At 42.8% G+C, this 17,288-nt stretch overlaps 1 protein-coding gene across 2 annotated transcripts in view; it reads left to right on the forward strand.

The window, feature by feature from the left end:
• The window catches only part of LOC137342822 (grainyhead-like protein 3 homolog), a 79,939-nt gene that overhangs the window by 39,111 nt on the left and 23,540 nt on the right, over positions 1-17,288 (forward strand). The window contains exons 6-8 of one of the 2 annotated variants that reach the window (XM_068007008.1): positions 429-585; positions 6,411-6,522; positions 9,424-9,518. In XM_068007008.1, the coding sequence (XP_067863109.1) occupies positions 429-585; positions 6,411-6,522; positions 9,424-9,518 (364 nt within the window). The remainder of the gene's footprint in view (positions 1-428; positions 586-6,410; positions 6,523-9,423; positions 9,519-17,288) is intronic. The other variant, XM_068007009.1, reaches the window with a different exon arrangement.

The following is a 17,288-nucleotide window of genomic DNA, read 5'->3' on the forward strand; positions in this document are numbered from 1 at the left end:
CTGGGACTTTAACTGGGATTGGTAAGCTTTGCAAAATTTCATTGATGGAATCAGTAAAGTTGATATTTCAGAGAAAATGGTAACAGTAATTAATAAAAGTTTCTCATTGCATTGCACTGGATTCCTACATCACAGATATAAGAGCCAAGCCAAATCTAGGTATGATATTAAAGGGATAATTTTCTGACTTTGAGCTGCCAGAGGGAAGCCTTGCCTGCTGGCTGTGTATATCAGAAATTCAGGCACATAGGATTTTCCAACCATAGTTAAATGGTGAGAAAACCACATGCATGCATGCCCAGATTTCTGATATAGGCCGCCAGCAGGCAAAGCTTCTGTGAAGGAAGGGTAAAATTGGAAAATTACCCCTTATTTGGTTAAGAACAGCGACATCAGTATTTTCACATTTGCTTTTTCTAATTTTTAAGGGTTGACTTTGAGTGCATGCTGGAGGCACCTAAATCTGTCAACCAGAAACCAGGAGAGGAATCGATGGGTTACCTCAACAAGGGACAGTTTTACCCCATCACATTGAGAGCTGTGGAAGGTGACAAATGTCTGCAATTATCCTCAACCAAAGTTCGAGTAAGACATCTTGGATTCTGCACCTTGGGTTCATTAACCTAGATTTCTGTTTGCACTGCTAGCTAAGTTTGCTGTTCAGCTGATACATTTTCACACCTACATGTGCATGTGGGAAAGTACAAACTACAGAATAATATTGCAAAGATCTTATTTTATTGAAATGCTTTAAATTGTCTATAAATTTGTATGATCATTGTTAGCATAGACACCAAATATGCCCTCCTGGGATAGAGCCTCATCTGTTGGGATTGCATATCAGTGTACTCCCCAGAGTTTTCCATCCATTAAGTCCAGGAGCACAGTCAAAAAAAAAGGCTCTCACGAGTCAACATATAAACAATCCTGCCACCTTCCTGAGTAGCAGGTGTGTATGGATTAGATGTGTATCCATATTAGAGGTACTGGTTTCATGAGAACGAAAGTTTCCCAAAACTTTTCTATTTGCTGGCAAATGCACAACGTTATGTCGCAGATCAGGCCCAATCACATTATTGTGTTATTTGTGCACAACATCCATACAACAGAAATGGCTCATAGGTATCCAGACTTTTTTTCTCCCTGAACAAAAAAGGGTTTCCCAAACTCTGTTATGAAGGTGATACCCCTTTAATAAAATGAGATCAACACTTATTTATAGAATCCATTTTGAAGTTCCTCTATTTTCAAAAGTCAGTGGAAGCATTCAAATAGTAACATTTTTAATTAATTCTATTAGTAAAGTGGAAAAGATTTCTAGAATCATAGAATGGTTACAACACAGAAGGAGGCCATTTGGCCCATCGAACCCATGCCGGTTCTTTGTAAGAGCAATCCAGGTAGTCCTATTCCCCCGTTCTTTCCCTGTAGCTCTGCAAATTTTTCCCTTCGCATATTTATCCAATTCCTTTTTGAAAGCCATGATTGAATCTGCTTCCACCACCCTTTCAGGCAGCTCAATCCAGATCATAACTACTCGCTGTGTAAAAAAGTTTTCCTCATGTCGCCTTTGGTTCTTTTGCCAATCACCTTAAATCTGTGTCCTTTGGTTCTCGACCCTTCCGCCAATGGGAACAGTTTCTCTTTATTTACTTTATCTAAACCCGTCATGATTTTGAACATTCTATCAAATCTCCTCTCAACCTTATCTGCTTTAAGGAGAGGAGAGCAACCCCAGCTTCTCCAGTCTATCCACATAACTGATGTCCCTCATCCCTGGAACCATTCTAGTAAATCTTTTCTGCACTCTCTCCAAGGCTTTCATATCCTTCCTAAAGTGCGGTGCCCAGAATTGGACACAATACTCTAGTTATGGCTGAACCAATGTTTTATAAAGGTTCGACATGACTTCCTTGCTTTTGTACTCTATGCCTGTTTTATAAAACCCAGAATCCCGTATGCTTTTTTAATTGCTTTCTCAACCTGTCCTGCCATCTTCAAAGATTTGTGCACATAAACCTCCAGGTTTATGAAGTTTGCTGTTCCTGCACCCCTGGAATATAATGGAATTAAAAAAATGGTAAGATGTGTCAGCACTCACAGGACAACAGCAATATTTCATAGGCTCTCTTCCACTGCTCCTGTGACCAAAGGGAGGTCACCAGATTTAATCTCATACAGGTGAAAGGAAGTATCTTCTAAGGAAAAAATCTGGTGGGAACCCAGTCTATAGGTCTGTTCATTAATGGATAGAAGTGTATGAAGGAAGCCATTTATATCTCAACCTGATTTAAGCAAACTCCAGAATCGTGGACAATGTATCTCCATCCATCTTTTACATATTATTTTGGAGAGTTTTTTTGAAGATCAGTTACATCTTCATAATCAAAATCAAAAGCTATTTTATGGAGTTCTCATTGTTTCAAAACAGTTTATGAAGTTTGCTGTTGCCTTGGATACTGCTGTGTGGTTGCATTATTATGGGTAACAGTGCCTTAGACTGTTGTAAACTGTTACCACAAACTGATAACTTCAAAATTTATGATTAAGAAAGATGGCTTAGGGGTGGGACTCTTTTATCAGAATGTTAACTTATATTGGTGCCTTCAGAAAGCAAAAATGTGCAAATGCTGAAAATCTGAAACAAAAAACAGAAAATGTTGGGAACACTCAGCAGGTGACTCAGCATCTGTGGAGAGAACAGATGATGTTTCGGGTGTGACACTTTCTTTGAAGAAGGTTCCGCACCCAAAACGTTAATTGGGCCATTCTCTCCAATTAAATTCAGGTCGCACGTTTAAACTGTAACATTTAAACTTCTAAATCTGCGTTTTATTATCCAAATGATTTGCTGTAGTTTAATATTTGCAGTGTTCAGCCAGCTGCTTTACACCAATGTTATAGGACGCCATTTCCATTAGTTTACCCCAAGAAGCGACAGCACAATAACAATCCAAATCCAACAGTGAGTAGGTGATTAATCCGTTCCCTTCTAACATGGACAGTCCAAGTTCCTGCTATTTCTGAATTTATGAAGAATGGCAAGAACTTCACACAACATTGGCTTTTCATATTTACAAAAATTACAAGCAGTTTCACATGAACCCTCTTCTCAGTCATTAATAGGAACATAGGAACAGGAGCAGGCCATTCAACCCCTCGAGCCTGTTCTGCCATTCAATTAGATAATGGCTAATCACGCCGACACCAGGCCACCAGTGCCATTATTTTTCAGTCTAAGTGGCAACAGCATGAAAACTGGTGTTAATCCAGGAACTCCTTGATTGCTGTTGATTTTAATGTGGCAATTAATAATGACAAGTAACTCCTCACTGCTTTTAGTGAGAGTAATGGCAGAGCAGCACGAAAGTCCCAGGAAATTATGGCACGGCATAACTAATGGCGTAAGTCACTTACTCCATAATTTCCTCATTCCTTTGTGCCGATCAAGAGACCGTAAGATGTAGATACACCATTACAATAGCACAAGTCTCCAGGAAATTCTGGGCCATCAGTATATGTTTATATACAGTAGATGGCTCATCAGGAGCATTAGCTTATCAGTAGATTTAGTAAGGGTCTTTAGTACAATACTTATATGGTTCTTAATGAATTACATCTCATTAGGAGTAAAAATACAAAATGTTGGAAATACAGAATGGATCCATCATCACCTGAATAGGGAAAAGACAGGTTAAAGTTCTGGGCGGGAAATTTTCAGGTGCTGACGTACCTGAAGTCCACATCTCATTCTCACACATGAAAGTACTCACTGGTCTGGTATGGATTCTAGTTAAGATGCTGTGGAGATCCAAGAAGAATTCCTGTGTTTTCTTTAAACTCTGCTTAAAAGTGCCTTCAGTTTCGTTTCTTTTATTTGTTCTCTATCCTAACATCACCGCACCCTCCCTGATATATATTGAAACAAATCTTGGCAAGTATGCACTTGTGAACCAAACACGGACACTGAAGGAGTCCCAAAATAACTAATGTTTCAGTTTAGTTGTAGAATGTGGATGAACAATTGCCAATTTTCAATACATGCTGTATATTGTCTCAGGAGGTGCTGTTGGCATTTGCCTCATATTCAGAACAGTTTTCAAATCAGTGCATCACTCTTTGGATGAAATGTCCATCAAAATCACTTCTATTTAATGAAGAAGTAAAAATATAAAATGCTGGAAATACACAGCTGACATTGCCAGCACAGAGAAAAGACATGTTAACATTTCAAGTGTAAGCCCTTCATCCAACAGTTGATGTTTTCATTTCAGATTTCCAGCATTTACAATTACTTTATTTTCATTTGATCTATTCCATAAAGTATTTTTTTTCAATTATTATGCCATTTGATCAAATAATGAACCCAAAGACAAATATCAAAAAAAAATCCGGCCCGATTCTCCGTTCCAGGCTAAAATTTGGGAGCCAAAAATCCATGGGTCACACTCAAAATGGTTGTACCAGGATTTCACCCACCTGTGCCATTCAGCGCTGACCCCAACAGAGTGTGCGAGGTGAGCAGGAGCACACCTCATTAGCATGGGACAACTGGGCACAAGCATCACTACAGGTGCATCTCTGGCACTCGCCTGCCCCACACAACCAGAATCTCCAGCACCTGATCCCGATCACGTCCTCCTTGGCCCTCTGTGTAAGGAGGGGGAGGGGCAGGGGTCAATCTGATTTCTTTTTAACAAACTTGCTATTTCTTTGGGGGTTCAGGTCGCTTGCCTGAAGTGAACCCCACTGGCGGGCCCACATTAACCCATCTGGAGGCCAGTGTGCTTCAACTCACTTGGCATACCCCCCCTTCTCAGATACGTCAGATGCCGACTGAGCCAAAGTGCAGGAATTCCTGGCATAAGGAGTCCTCATGCCTGGCTCCCCCCACTCAGCGACATTTGCCTTGTAGGGAGCAGGTAGAAGTACTGCACCTTACAAGGCAAGTCATAAAAGGTGCTGAGGGCAGGTGTGAGGAAGGTCGCTCTGTTTTGCACTTCAGAGCACTCTCCTCAGTGGGCAGCAGGGCAGCATCCCTGGCAGCAGGTGGTATCCAGCCTCAAATTTGTGGCATGCAGTCTTGGGCTGTTCACCCTGTTCCACATTTCCTGTTCATTGATGCCAAGCCCTCACAACCATACAGCACTTTCATTGCATGCCCATACCTCAGTAGGACACTCCTTCAAGGTGTAAAGGAACAATTGAAAGCCTTGTCACACTCACATCTTGAGGGCAAAACACCTCAAATTGGTGTAAAACAACCTAATTGCATGACAGTCACTTGCTGAGTCCCAACTTGTCCATCACTGTGCATGTGCTTCTTCGACACTGAGGACGCAATCCCAATCTGTGGAAAGGCCTCCCTGGTAAAGGCTAGGTGAAGGCACATGTCCTTTGTCATGCTGAAGCAGCTCTTGCAGTGTTTGCGTGCTTGCATCCTTGAGTAATAACACATCTGTGCAACTCGCCTCAGGCACAGCAGACCCCCCCCTTGATTATTCCTCTACAACTCCTCCTCACCCACAAGCTTCCTGAGCACAAGAGGATTTCCCAAAGGAAGGCCCATCCTACCAGCATAAAGTGTTTGCATTAAGAGTAGTACTCCCTTCAATGGTAGGAGGTGAAATAAGAAATAAGTTAAAAATTAAGTACAAATTAGCCATAAAATGCACCAAACTAAATAGAACAAAAGAAAAATAAAAGGGCAAAAAATAAGACCTTCCAATGCAGCTGAACACGGATGTAAGAGAAATACCAGGAACTGAGGAATTAAATAGGCCAACGTAAATTGGGCCTTCAGCAATAACATTACATTTCATTAACAAACCACAAAAAATGTGAAGGAGGGAAGCCCTGCCCTTATTGCTGTGGTTTCCAAACCCTTAATGAGGCCTGTGCATGCTCACATCACAACCTTCTTGAGCTTCCAATGCAGCCTATTCAGAAAATAGCAGGCAGCCGCTCCCAGTGCACTTTTAAACCAATGATTCTTCCTGAAGTACATGATTTCTGCTGGGTAGATGTCCAGCTGAAATATCTTAATGTTAAGGCCCAAATTGTCTCCATTTATTTCTTTATATGTGCAATGTGTGTGTGATAATAAGGGCATTTAGCAATTTGCAGTCTACTTATATATAATGAGCAAATTCATATATCATCTTTGAAAATATTCATCCCAACATTATTAATATCTTCTGTATTCCAGTCAATGATAATATGAAAAAATTACAACTTCTTAACCTGTCCTATAATTGTTTTTTGAGGGTGTGCTCTCGGGAAGTGTATAAAAATCATTTACATGGTTAAAAGGTGGACACTAGCAATAGAAGCGGAGACTTAAAATTTCAGCCCAAACAAATGAATGAAAATTTTTACACTTTGGTGAATAACTGTTTTCTTCTTTGTAGAGTATGATCATGGCTGTTTTTGACAATGCAAAGACTCCGGAAGAACAACTGAAGTATTGGAAACACTGGCATTCCCGACAGCATACAGCCAAGCAACGGGTCATTGATTTTGGTAAGGAAATTGACGCCATCTTGGCCTAACCTTACTTGGCCATCACCTTTTATTTTTAATTCATTTTCCTTTTTATTTTTTTACATTTTTTGCTTCTTTCAAAATCTGGCAGTAATTGCTGAAAATGCTCAGGTACTCAATTGTACTGAGTAGTAATAGCTGATCTTTGCAGCATATAAAATTTAATATCAGCTGTCATTAATATTTATTGAAATGTTCAGCATTCATTTCACTTGTGATCCATTAAAAGCCTTTACAGAGAGGATTCCATTATGTTAATTTTAGAATGGGTCAATTGGTGAAGTGAAATGCATGGGAAAAATATTTAAAATACTTAATCATATAAAACAGTAATGAGTTCTACATTTAAAAGAAAACATAAAATTTAATTGGTGATTATGTCTTTGAAGAATGTCTCACACAAGGAACTGAATGCAGTCTCAGCAAAACCTATGCCAGGAGTGTCTAGCTGCCAATGCTTGATTGATTGCTGCAAGGTGACTGCTCAATTTTGCAAATCAATTGATTTGACTAGTCATGACTACAGTCAGAGCATGTGGAGTCTGGGGACAGGTAGCAGAATGGATAGCAAGCTGGCTACAAAGCAGAAAACAGAGAGTAGGGGTTACGGGTAGCTACTCAGACTGGCAAAAGGTGGGAAGTGGTGTTTCACAGTGATCGGTGCTGGGACCACTGTTCACAATTTACATAAACAATTTGGACTTGGGAATGGGAAGTACAATCTCAAAATTTGCGGACGACATCAAATTGGGGGGTGTAGTTAATACAAAGGAAGAATGGATGAAAATGCAAGAAGACATTAATAAACTTGGAGAAGGTGCAAAAGAGATTCACAAGGATGATATCAGAAAAGGTTGAACAGGCTGGGGCTCTTTTCTCCAGAAAAGAGAAGGTTGAGAGGCGACCTGATGGAGGCCTTTAAGATAATGAAAGGGTTTGATAGGGTAGACATAGAGAAAATATTTCCACTTGTGGGGGAATCCAAAACTAGAGGTCATAAATATAAGATAGTCATGAATAAATCCAATAGGGAACACAAGAGAAGCTTCTTTACCCAAAGAGTGCTGAGAATGTGGAATGTGGAGTAGTTGAGGCAAATAGCATAGATACATTTAAAGGGAAGCTAGCTAGGCACACAAGGGAGAAAGGAATAGAAAGGGTATGCTGCAAGGGGTTAGATGAAGAGGGGTAGGAGCAGGCTTGTGTGGAGCATAAACGCCGGCATAGACCAGTTGAGCCGAATGGCCTGTTTCTGTTCTGTAGACTCGATGAAACTCAATGTAACTCGATTTGAATAATTGGCTAAGATTTCTAGCTCAGCTTTATATAGATACATAGAAAGTAGGAGCAAGAGTAGGCCATTCAGCCCTTCGGGCCTGCTGTGCCATTCAAAATGATCATGGCTGATCATCTAACTCAGTACCCTGTTCCCGCCTTTTCCCCATATTTTGGCCTCGCATCAACTGCGAGCCAAATTGGCTTGCAGAAATTCTGCCGAGCAGCCAAATTTGAAATGATGTGGCCACTTAAAGATAAGTGGCTGCAAATGGGAGCATATCATGTTGGGCTTTATAAAGATTCCAAATGGATTTTAATTGAACAAGGAAGAAAGGCCAGGTAAAAATATGAAAGCATGAAATTGCATCTGTGAGCAAGAGACAGAGAGCACAAAAACTAATCTTTGCAGAGAATTAGCATAAATCTGTAGTTTCATTATTCACAAAACTATGGTGAAATTGCAGATTAATGGCTGTGTTGTGTAATGTGGTTCACTTGTTTTGCTGACCTGTGTGAGATGGTCTCCTCAACCATTGAGTTAAGGAAAAAGAAGAGATTTTCCACTGAGGAGCTAGATGCTTTCATTTGTGAGATCACTAACCAAGGAGTCAATGAATAAACAGGATATCTGCCAAAGTCCCAGCACAAATATCTCAAACAAAGAGATGTGTCACAAACCTTAATCATCTGTGGGATTATCTAAAGAAGACAAAAGGTGATGTTTCTGGCCACATCAGTATAGATACCAGAGGACAGCTTCCCTAGGGGTTAGAAGATGCCAGAGATCCTGCATTCTTCAATTAAAGGAAGGATTTTACATGGAACTATTGAAGGTTGCTGCACAGAAGAAGTCCATTTAGACCATCATATCTGTGGAAGCCCTTTGCTAGAATAATTCAAAACTAGTCCAACTGACCTGCTTTAAAAGCATCCAGCATACATACAACTTTTAAATTATTGAACTAGATAACAAATTTTAAAATATATTCTATTTATGAACTGTTGGGGCTGGATTCCCCTATACAATCGGATGGGAAAGCAGCAGAGAATGATGGAAACTTTGGGCAGTGAGGCCTCACCGCCGAATCTGCATTTCCCCTCCTCCCTGGCAGGGACTGCTCCTCCCCTGGCTGTCACATGTAATGACAGTGGGAGACAGGTCCCAGGACCACAATGGACCTCAATAGATTATCCTTCTGTCTATGCATGTTACCATCACTTCCTGGGGGTGCCACGCTGCAGGTGGCAGTAGTCCCCGGGGTCTACTGGACTGCCAATCTTCTGGTTTTCAGGGCACTTCTGCCCCTTTATCTGCCCGCTATCTCTTCTAGTGCTGCAATGGCAGTCCTACTGCAGCACTACTGGGATTTAGCAGCCAGGCAATGGCAAGCTCACTCATGGTGGTGGGAATCCCACCCGAAACCTGTTAGGCATCAGGTAACTGGGTCAGGGTTGCAGTAGTGTCACAGTAATGGGGGAGGTACTGCCCACCAGAAAAACATCACTGGGAGGAGAATCCTGACATTGGTTTCAAAGGCTTGTTTTGCTCACAGTTAGTTACATTATATATTGCAACTTATTTATATCCATTTGTTTTCATAGCAGATTACAAGGAAAGCAACAACACCATCAGCTGTGTTGAAGAAGTGGCATTTAATGCTCTGTCCTTCATCTGGGACACCAGTAAGGAAGCAAAGGTAAAACTGTAAGATGTATGGGATATCACAGGGAAGCCATTTGCCAAATTCACCTTCACTGCAATTCACAAATTGACTGGGAAAATAATCATTTGATCAAAATGATTGAAATTGTATTATATAATAAACCATTGGTTTCTGCTAGATGTCCACCTAAATCTTTCTGTCTATCTATCTATATCGGTCAGTCTGCCTGTCTATCTATCTATATCTGTCAGTCTGCCTGTCTATCTATCTATATCTGTCAGTCTGCCTGTCTATCTATCTATCTATCTATCTATCTATCTATCTATATCTGTCAGTCTGCCTGTCTATCTATCTATATCTGTCAGTCTGCCTGTCTATCTATCTATATCTGTCAGTCTGCCTGTCGATCTATCTATCTATCTATCTATCTATCTATATCTGTCAGTCTGCCTGTCTATCTATCTATATCTGTCAGTCTGCCTGTCTATCTATCTATATCTGTCAGTCTGCCTGTCTATCTATGTAATCTATTAATATTATAATAACGGTATGCATGAATGTACTTCCTGTCCATCACACTTCAGGTGCCACACTTCCTGTCCTCCACCTCGGGTGTTACATTTCTGAAATGGAAATTCCATTTCACACCTACACCTGATTGGCTCAAATTATGGTCCTTCTAGGGATGTTCAGATTGGAAGTGCTAGCAACCTAATCACTGGATTATATGTTGATGGTCGGTGACTATACTTGTGATCAATGATAACTTGATGACTTCAGCTTGGTAAAGTCATCTTTCACTTCTTTCTGTAGGTGGTTTATGTATTTGCTACAAGGTTTGGGTTTAGTGGAAGATTACAATCCACATGGGTTGTGTTGAAGGATAAACTAGTTTTTTAATGTGTTATACTGAATTGGAGTACAAAATCGAAGAGTAGAGCCCATAGCAATTGTGGATTGTGACAGCTATCTTCTTTTTGACAATCTTGTCTACTTTCAGCAGTTCAATATCTTTGCCTGTTTTGCGTGCTAAGCAATCTTGAGCTCGTGTTTCAATTTTTGTGTAACTCTCAAAACCAGGGAACTGTAAGGAGCAATATTTATGATCAAAAGAACTGAAATTGATCATAAGCAAATTTAAACACATGGAACTGTGTTTAATTTTAAGAGTGAGATACATCAAATTTTCCCTTTCTGTCTTGATACCTCAGAACTGCTTAAAGTCTTGTTGCAGGTGAGAAGGAATCTGGATTCCCTCTTCACTTTCCAAATAAATCCAATAGGGAATTCAAGAGAAACTTCTTTACCCAGAAAGTGGTTAGAATGTGGAACTTGCTACCACATGGAGTAGTTGAGGCAAATAGCATAGATGAATTTAAGGGGAAGCTAGATAAGTACATGAAGGAAAAAGGAATAGGGGAACATGTTGATAGGGTTAGATGAAGTAGGGTTGGGAGCAGGCTCATGTGGCATAGAGTAGTTGGGTCAAATGGCCTGGTTCTGTTCTGTAAATTCTATGTAATATGTAAATTGAACAGCTAATTTGTTTCATTATATTGTTAATGTGAGCATGGTTTTAAACCAAGAGTACATTTTGTGCTTCTGACACAGAGGGGGTAATTCTAACTTAACTCAGCCTGTGGGAAACTGATGGGATCGGTTTCCATTGTCTAATCATATGCCCCTTGGTCACCGTCCTGATATCCATCCAAATATGGGTGATGGGGGGGATGCAGTAGTTATCATGACAAAGGATTAAAGTGCCTCTCCGAAATACTGGATGAACGATCTGTTTGAACCATTGACTGTTAACAAGGAGTTCTTGGTAGGCTTAATCTCAGGAACAGTTAGGAGCAGGCTGCTGAAAAAACTCTGCTGAAAACCCACCATGCTGGCTGCTGTGGTAAGTACAGGCTGCAGTAAATGTTATTTCCACTGATATAAGCAGGCCTGAAGTAGACGCTGTACTTCGTAAATTTTGCAAGGCTCCACCTGTGGTGGGGACCTTCCCAGGTGGTAAGTGTGTGGTGTAAGAGTGGATATGACACCTCACATGCCCGATTCAATGCAACACATTTGGTGATGTGCAATTCAAGGGTAGAATGAGGCTGCACTACAGGCAAGTACAAGCCTCTTTCATTTTGACTGTCTATTAGAATTAGGTCCCACATTGAATTACACAACTCTGGGGGAGGCTCCACCCGCAGTGTTTACGTTGACATATTTAATGAGTTCTTCCTGGGACCTGGCCTGCTCAAGTAGACTTCTTAAAGGGAGATTAATGATTCAGTTGCTGTTGAGTTGATGCCATTTTGGAATGCACTGCCTGAAAGGTTGGAGGACGCAGATTCAAAAGTAACTTTCAATTGTAAATTGGATATATACTTGAAAAGGAACAAATTACAGGGCTATGGGGAAAGAGCAGGGGAGTGGCCCTAATTGGATAGCAATTTCAAAGAGCCGAAAGGCAAAATGGGCCGAATGGCCTCCTTCTGTGCTGTGAGATTCTATAGCCTCCATATTAACCCCCCAAGCCCCAAGATGGCTAGGAGAAGGTCGGGGGGGTGGGGGTTAAACTGTCAAATGTGCGAAACACGAGCCTAACCCACCGTACATGCGCCCGTTGCCGATTTTACAGTGGCGGGGTTTCATGGGGCTCCATTTTCGCTCCCCTGATCGGGTGCGTTCGTGGTGGGGGGGCTGCAAAAATCGGGGATTCCCGGGGTGGGTCTGGAGCCCGGCACCAACCCGCCCTTTTCCAGGTTCCCCAGTGACGTGCTGACGTGCATGCGCAGCCCCCGCATGTGGGACTCCCGCTGGCAATTAAAGCCGGCGGGGTGCCACTTAAAGTACTTAAACAGGTACTTCAGGTTGTTTACAGACCTGATTGACCTGATATTTTAGGAGGGCTGGGATTTTGAAATTAACTGGGACTGTTTCACGTACTGGGGGAAACACTCCCAGTTCAAATGGACGTGTTGCAGCCATCAGCCTGTGGCAGCTGCAAAGGTCCATTTGACAGGTGGGGTGGGAGGAGACCCTCACTCATTGCAGGAGGCCACTCTGTCACTTTGGACAAAGTTTGGCCTCCACCACCCTCCTTCTAACAATAAAATTCACCAACTTGTACACTTACCCCGGTGTCCAGACACATTTACCTACCTTGCGGACCCCCTCAGATGTACATCTTCCGGATGGGGGCCGCCGTAGCTGCAGTCATGACCTCCTCGGAGGGCGATCAGCAGCACCAGACTCACCGTCCACGCCGTCCACCTCAGACACGTGGAGCTCCATAACACAGTGCTGTGACACATCCACCTGCACAGCAGGAGGGAGGGCAACCGCAGAGAGAGATGCATCGCAGAGGGCACTACCCTCGGCACAGGGTCTACAGACCGAGGCTCAGCTTCCTGGACCTCTCTGAGCAGCAGTGCACACGGAGGCTCAGAGTCACTCGACATGTAGTCGTGAACATCTGCAGCCTCCTTCATGCCAAGCTGCTCCCGGCTGGCCCGAGCACCATCTTCTTACCTGTCGTTGTCAAAGTCACCACTGCCCTCAACAACTTCTCCTCCGCATCCTTCCAGGGTGCCACCGGGGACATCGCCGACGTCTCTCAGTCGTCTGCACAAAAGAGCCCCTGCAAATACACCTACACCCACTCTGCAGTGACACAATGGGTGGCATGAGTTGTGGGTCTTCATAGTGATCCTCAGGAAAGGGCATTATTGCCCAAACCAGACAAGATTCGCAAAGACAAAGTAGTGGTGACAATATAATATGTAATGTGAGTTGATCAGAGATTAAATATAAGTAAAAACCATGACAAACCCTCAAACACCCTTGTGCATCCCCTTCATGCTCACGACATGTTTGCCTTATGCTTCCGACTGCACATATATGATGCATGCCCTGTGGCTGCAGCACAGCTAGTGGCAGGTTGAGTGCGGCTGACCGTGAAAGAGATGCATGAGAGGGCGCGAATGAGATAGGGCCATAAGATTGTATGAGGATTGGGTTGAGTGGTAGTGGTGGGATGAGTACTGGCGAAGTGAGTAAGTGCAGGTAAGATGAGGATGAGCTTTGAGTGAGTGTGAGGAGTGATGTGATAGAGTAGTGTTGGCAGTGCAGAAGGAGATGAGGGTTGGGGGCGGTGATGTGGCAGACGGAGTGTAGGGGAATGAGTAAGTGTACTCACTTCGGCTGACCTACTTGTATTTAGGTGCGTGATATGTTGGTGGTGCAGGTGAGCTCCTCTGCCACCTCGAGCCAGGCCTTCTTGGTGGCAGAGGCAGGCCACTTCCTCCCGCCCGCCGGGGGGAAGATCTCTGTCCTCCCCCTCCTCACCCCATCCAATGATACCTGGAGTGAGGCATCATTAAACCTGGGCTGCTCCATGCTGTAAATTTTCCTATTTCCTGCAGCATCAGTCAGTGGAGGACTGCCCCTTTAAATAGGGCTTCTCCAGCTGACAGCCTATGCTGCGCATGCGCAGTCCGCCCGCTGCGCAGCTTAGCAGCGCGAAACCCGGAAGCACAGGTAAGTGGCTCCAATTAAGCTGCAATTGCGTGCGGAGCACCCCGATTTCACTGGGCACGTTACCGCCCTGCTAATATCAAGCCCATGGTGTCCGGGTGTCCCACCATGGAAAGGCGGGGCACTTCAACATATTTAAATTGGGCCACATAGTGCAATTGGGAGCCTGATTTAAAACTCACTGCTACTGCGCAGGTTTCCCAGGGGTCGGGTAACCCGGCAGTAAAGGGGAGGTGGGAACCTCCAGTTCCACAGGGTAAGTGCCTTTACAGCACTCTTTGTGGGCCAGGAGGAGCAGGAGCGCTCTCCACAAGCCCCACAAGGAAGCCTTCGGCCTCCCCACTGCCGATGGCGGCTTTTCTCCACCCCCCCTGGCTGCAATGTCCGATCTTCCCACCCTCCCCCGCCGGCCCTGATCGGCGACCTTCCCCCCTCCCTTTTGCCGGGGACCGGCCCCAAGGTTTCCCAGCTGCAGCCTTCTGTGGCTAGTTTTCCTTCCCTGTCAGGGCGCCAATTTGGCTGCCAATTTGGCCGGCTGCCAGGCGGGAAACTGTTTCAAAAAAATGATAATGAGGTCCGGCCGCTTTTGGCCTCTCCTGCACCCTTCCCCACACCCAGTAAATATCGGGGCCTATGATTCTATGATTTTTGTTTTTTTTTTTCCGCCAATACTTTCCTTCATTACTTTTGGTTGCTGCAGCCATTTAAGTAGCACCGTACAAACTTTTGAGTGTACAAATTCCTTTGGGTGTTTCCAAAGCACCATATGATTTAGATGAGTAAAGTGAGTTCCAGAAGATCTACAAAAGCAGGTGCTAAGACACCTGAGGCGTTTTGCCTGCACCTGTCACTATTCTGGACCTGTTTGTAGACCCCATCACAGAGACCTGGATACATCTTCGTTACTTTACAAGAGACCCTGTTACAGAGTTGTACCATCTGCTGTTGGGTAATCTGCAGACAGTGTCTGGAACAGGGACGGCTCTTCCTGTACAATTGCAACTAACCAGTGCATGAAGCTTTCATGCTACTGGATCTTTCCAAGCCAATCCAGGAAATATCTGCTTCATGAGGGGGTCTGCAGAACACAACATGCATGAAGATGGTATCAAATGCTACATTTGCAAGAGCAACACCTTCATCATTTTCCCTGTGGAAAGAAGGCATCAGCTAAGTGACAGAGTCCCTCTGAGTGTAGAGTTTCAGGGAAAACATGTATTTGGGCTATCGTCATATCCAGCCCGTGGCCTACGTGAACAGAAAAGGTGCACTCAATTAATTTTCAGATGATATCTTGCCACAGAAACATCATTATGAAGGTCAATGTCCATTATCCAGAAAGTAGTCACAATGCCTTCATAATGCAGCAGTCCAGTATGCCTGCTCTACATGTAGGAGATTAAACACAGGGGTAGCAGCTCTTAGGAGACTAGGACTGATCGCTGCTACTGACTACACTAAGAAACTAGGCTACTGGCTACACTAAGAACCCCCTAACAGCAGAGGAGCACCTCGGCCTAGAAGCCTGAGCATGTGTTTATTGTTACTTGGCTGCGACTCCACCTTCAAGAAAAATGTACTATCCAGTTTTGGCACAACAAAAGATTGTGTGCAAAATTTGGCATGACCTGCCCTCCGTCCTGCAGGTGCAGGTGAGACTGATCATGGGCCAGCTCAACCTCATCTTTGCAAAATTGGCATTTATTTCCATTGAGCTAAGGAGGTCTGCAATAAACTCTGTTTTTATCACAGCTCTAAAAATTGTGAAGTTTTTTGCTGATATTTAATGAAATTCTTAAATTAGTCTGATTACACATAATGGTGACGTAATAATAGCATTATGTCGCTGAAGGTCATTGCTTAAGGATTTCGATGTAAGCCTTGTACAGTAATTTGCGGGACATGTTCTTAGGTAATAGTGCTGCTTTAAAGCTGCACTTGCACTAAATATCTGTGTAGTAACCATAGGCTGGAGTGATAGCTGATAGTAAAGTTACTTTAAGAGGTGGAGATGCAACATTCTATTAAAAACACTTTAGGTATGTAACGTTCCCGAGGGCATTTGCTCAATAATGTAAACCTTGAACAGGTACCTGAGATGTTATGAACCTTTCTCCCTAAAGGCTGTGGGGTGTGGAGTCGCAAACCACATTCAAGCTAATTCCAGACGAAGGAAAAGAAAAAGTGTTGTATCCCCCTCTGTTGTTCCTTATTCCCTCTGACACCTGTTCTTTGCAGTGCTAGTAATTTGAAATTATATCCTGAATTGCTTCTTGACAATATTGAAATAGGTTCCTGCTATGCAAGCAAATTTTAGTGCTCACTTGTCATGTTCATGTTCCTCTCTATCAACAGAAGAAGGAAATAAAGTAGAAAAAAACCCAGCTGTGACAGATGATTTAAAACTCTCTGACAGCACAGCCTATATATGTGTTTGAAACGAAACTCCTTCAGGGTCTGATTGCAATCAATGTGCAGCTGGCCCAATTTGGTCTGTTGAAGGAAACTTGAGTACGACAGAGAGATAAACCAATAAGATCACATCACTGGAACAGGATTAAATTGTGATCTAAACCTAAAAACAATGTACAGTTTAATGAATTTTGTTTCACAATGGGTCGGTGTATAAAAAAGCAATTTTAAAATTTGTGATGTCGGCTTGAAATGATGCTCTGTGATTTTAGCACATGAACACTTCACTTTTGCACCACTAATATCACACAGCATAATTCTGAGACCCGAAGAATAAGACATGCTAATTAGAATTGAGCTGCAGGACAGGATTGACATTCTTTATGGTAATCCTGATTAATTGCAATTAATAGAAATTTTAGGTAACATTTTATTTCAGGGGCCATGAGCAAATATTTAATGAGGATTTATTTACACTGACTTTACATCGTGATATCACAGTACAGAGTTGTAATAACTTTTATTTTAAAATTTTATTTTAAAAACATTTTATCTTTTGTCATCTTTCTCCATCAATTTTTTGTGCTCCTCCTGAGGTACAGTTCTGTGGGTGCCAATCACCCTCATGGGCCTCACCAAAATGGACTTTCTTCAGGTGTCTTTAACTAGCTGAATCACTGGGTTCCTCCTTTTATGCCCTTTCAGTTAATTGGAGAATATAGTTCTCTACTCTCAGACATTCTCTGGATATTCTCTGGATGTTTTACTATGTTAAAGGTGCTATTTAAATTCAAGTTGTTGTTGCTGTTATTATAACTACTTAACTGATCCCCCCCTAATGGCTCAACAAGTTTA

This window comes from Heptranchias perlo, chromosome 26, assembly GCF_035084215.1.
Source record: "Heptranchias perlo isolate sHepPer1 chromosome 26, sHepPer1.hap1, whole genome shotgun sequence".
NCBI classification, from domain to species: domain Eukaryota; kingdom Metazoa; phylum Chordata; class Chondrichthyes; order Hexanchiformes; family Hexanchidae; genus Heptranchias; species Heptranchias perlo.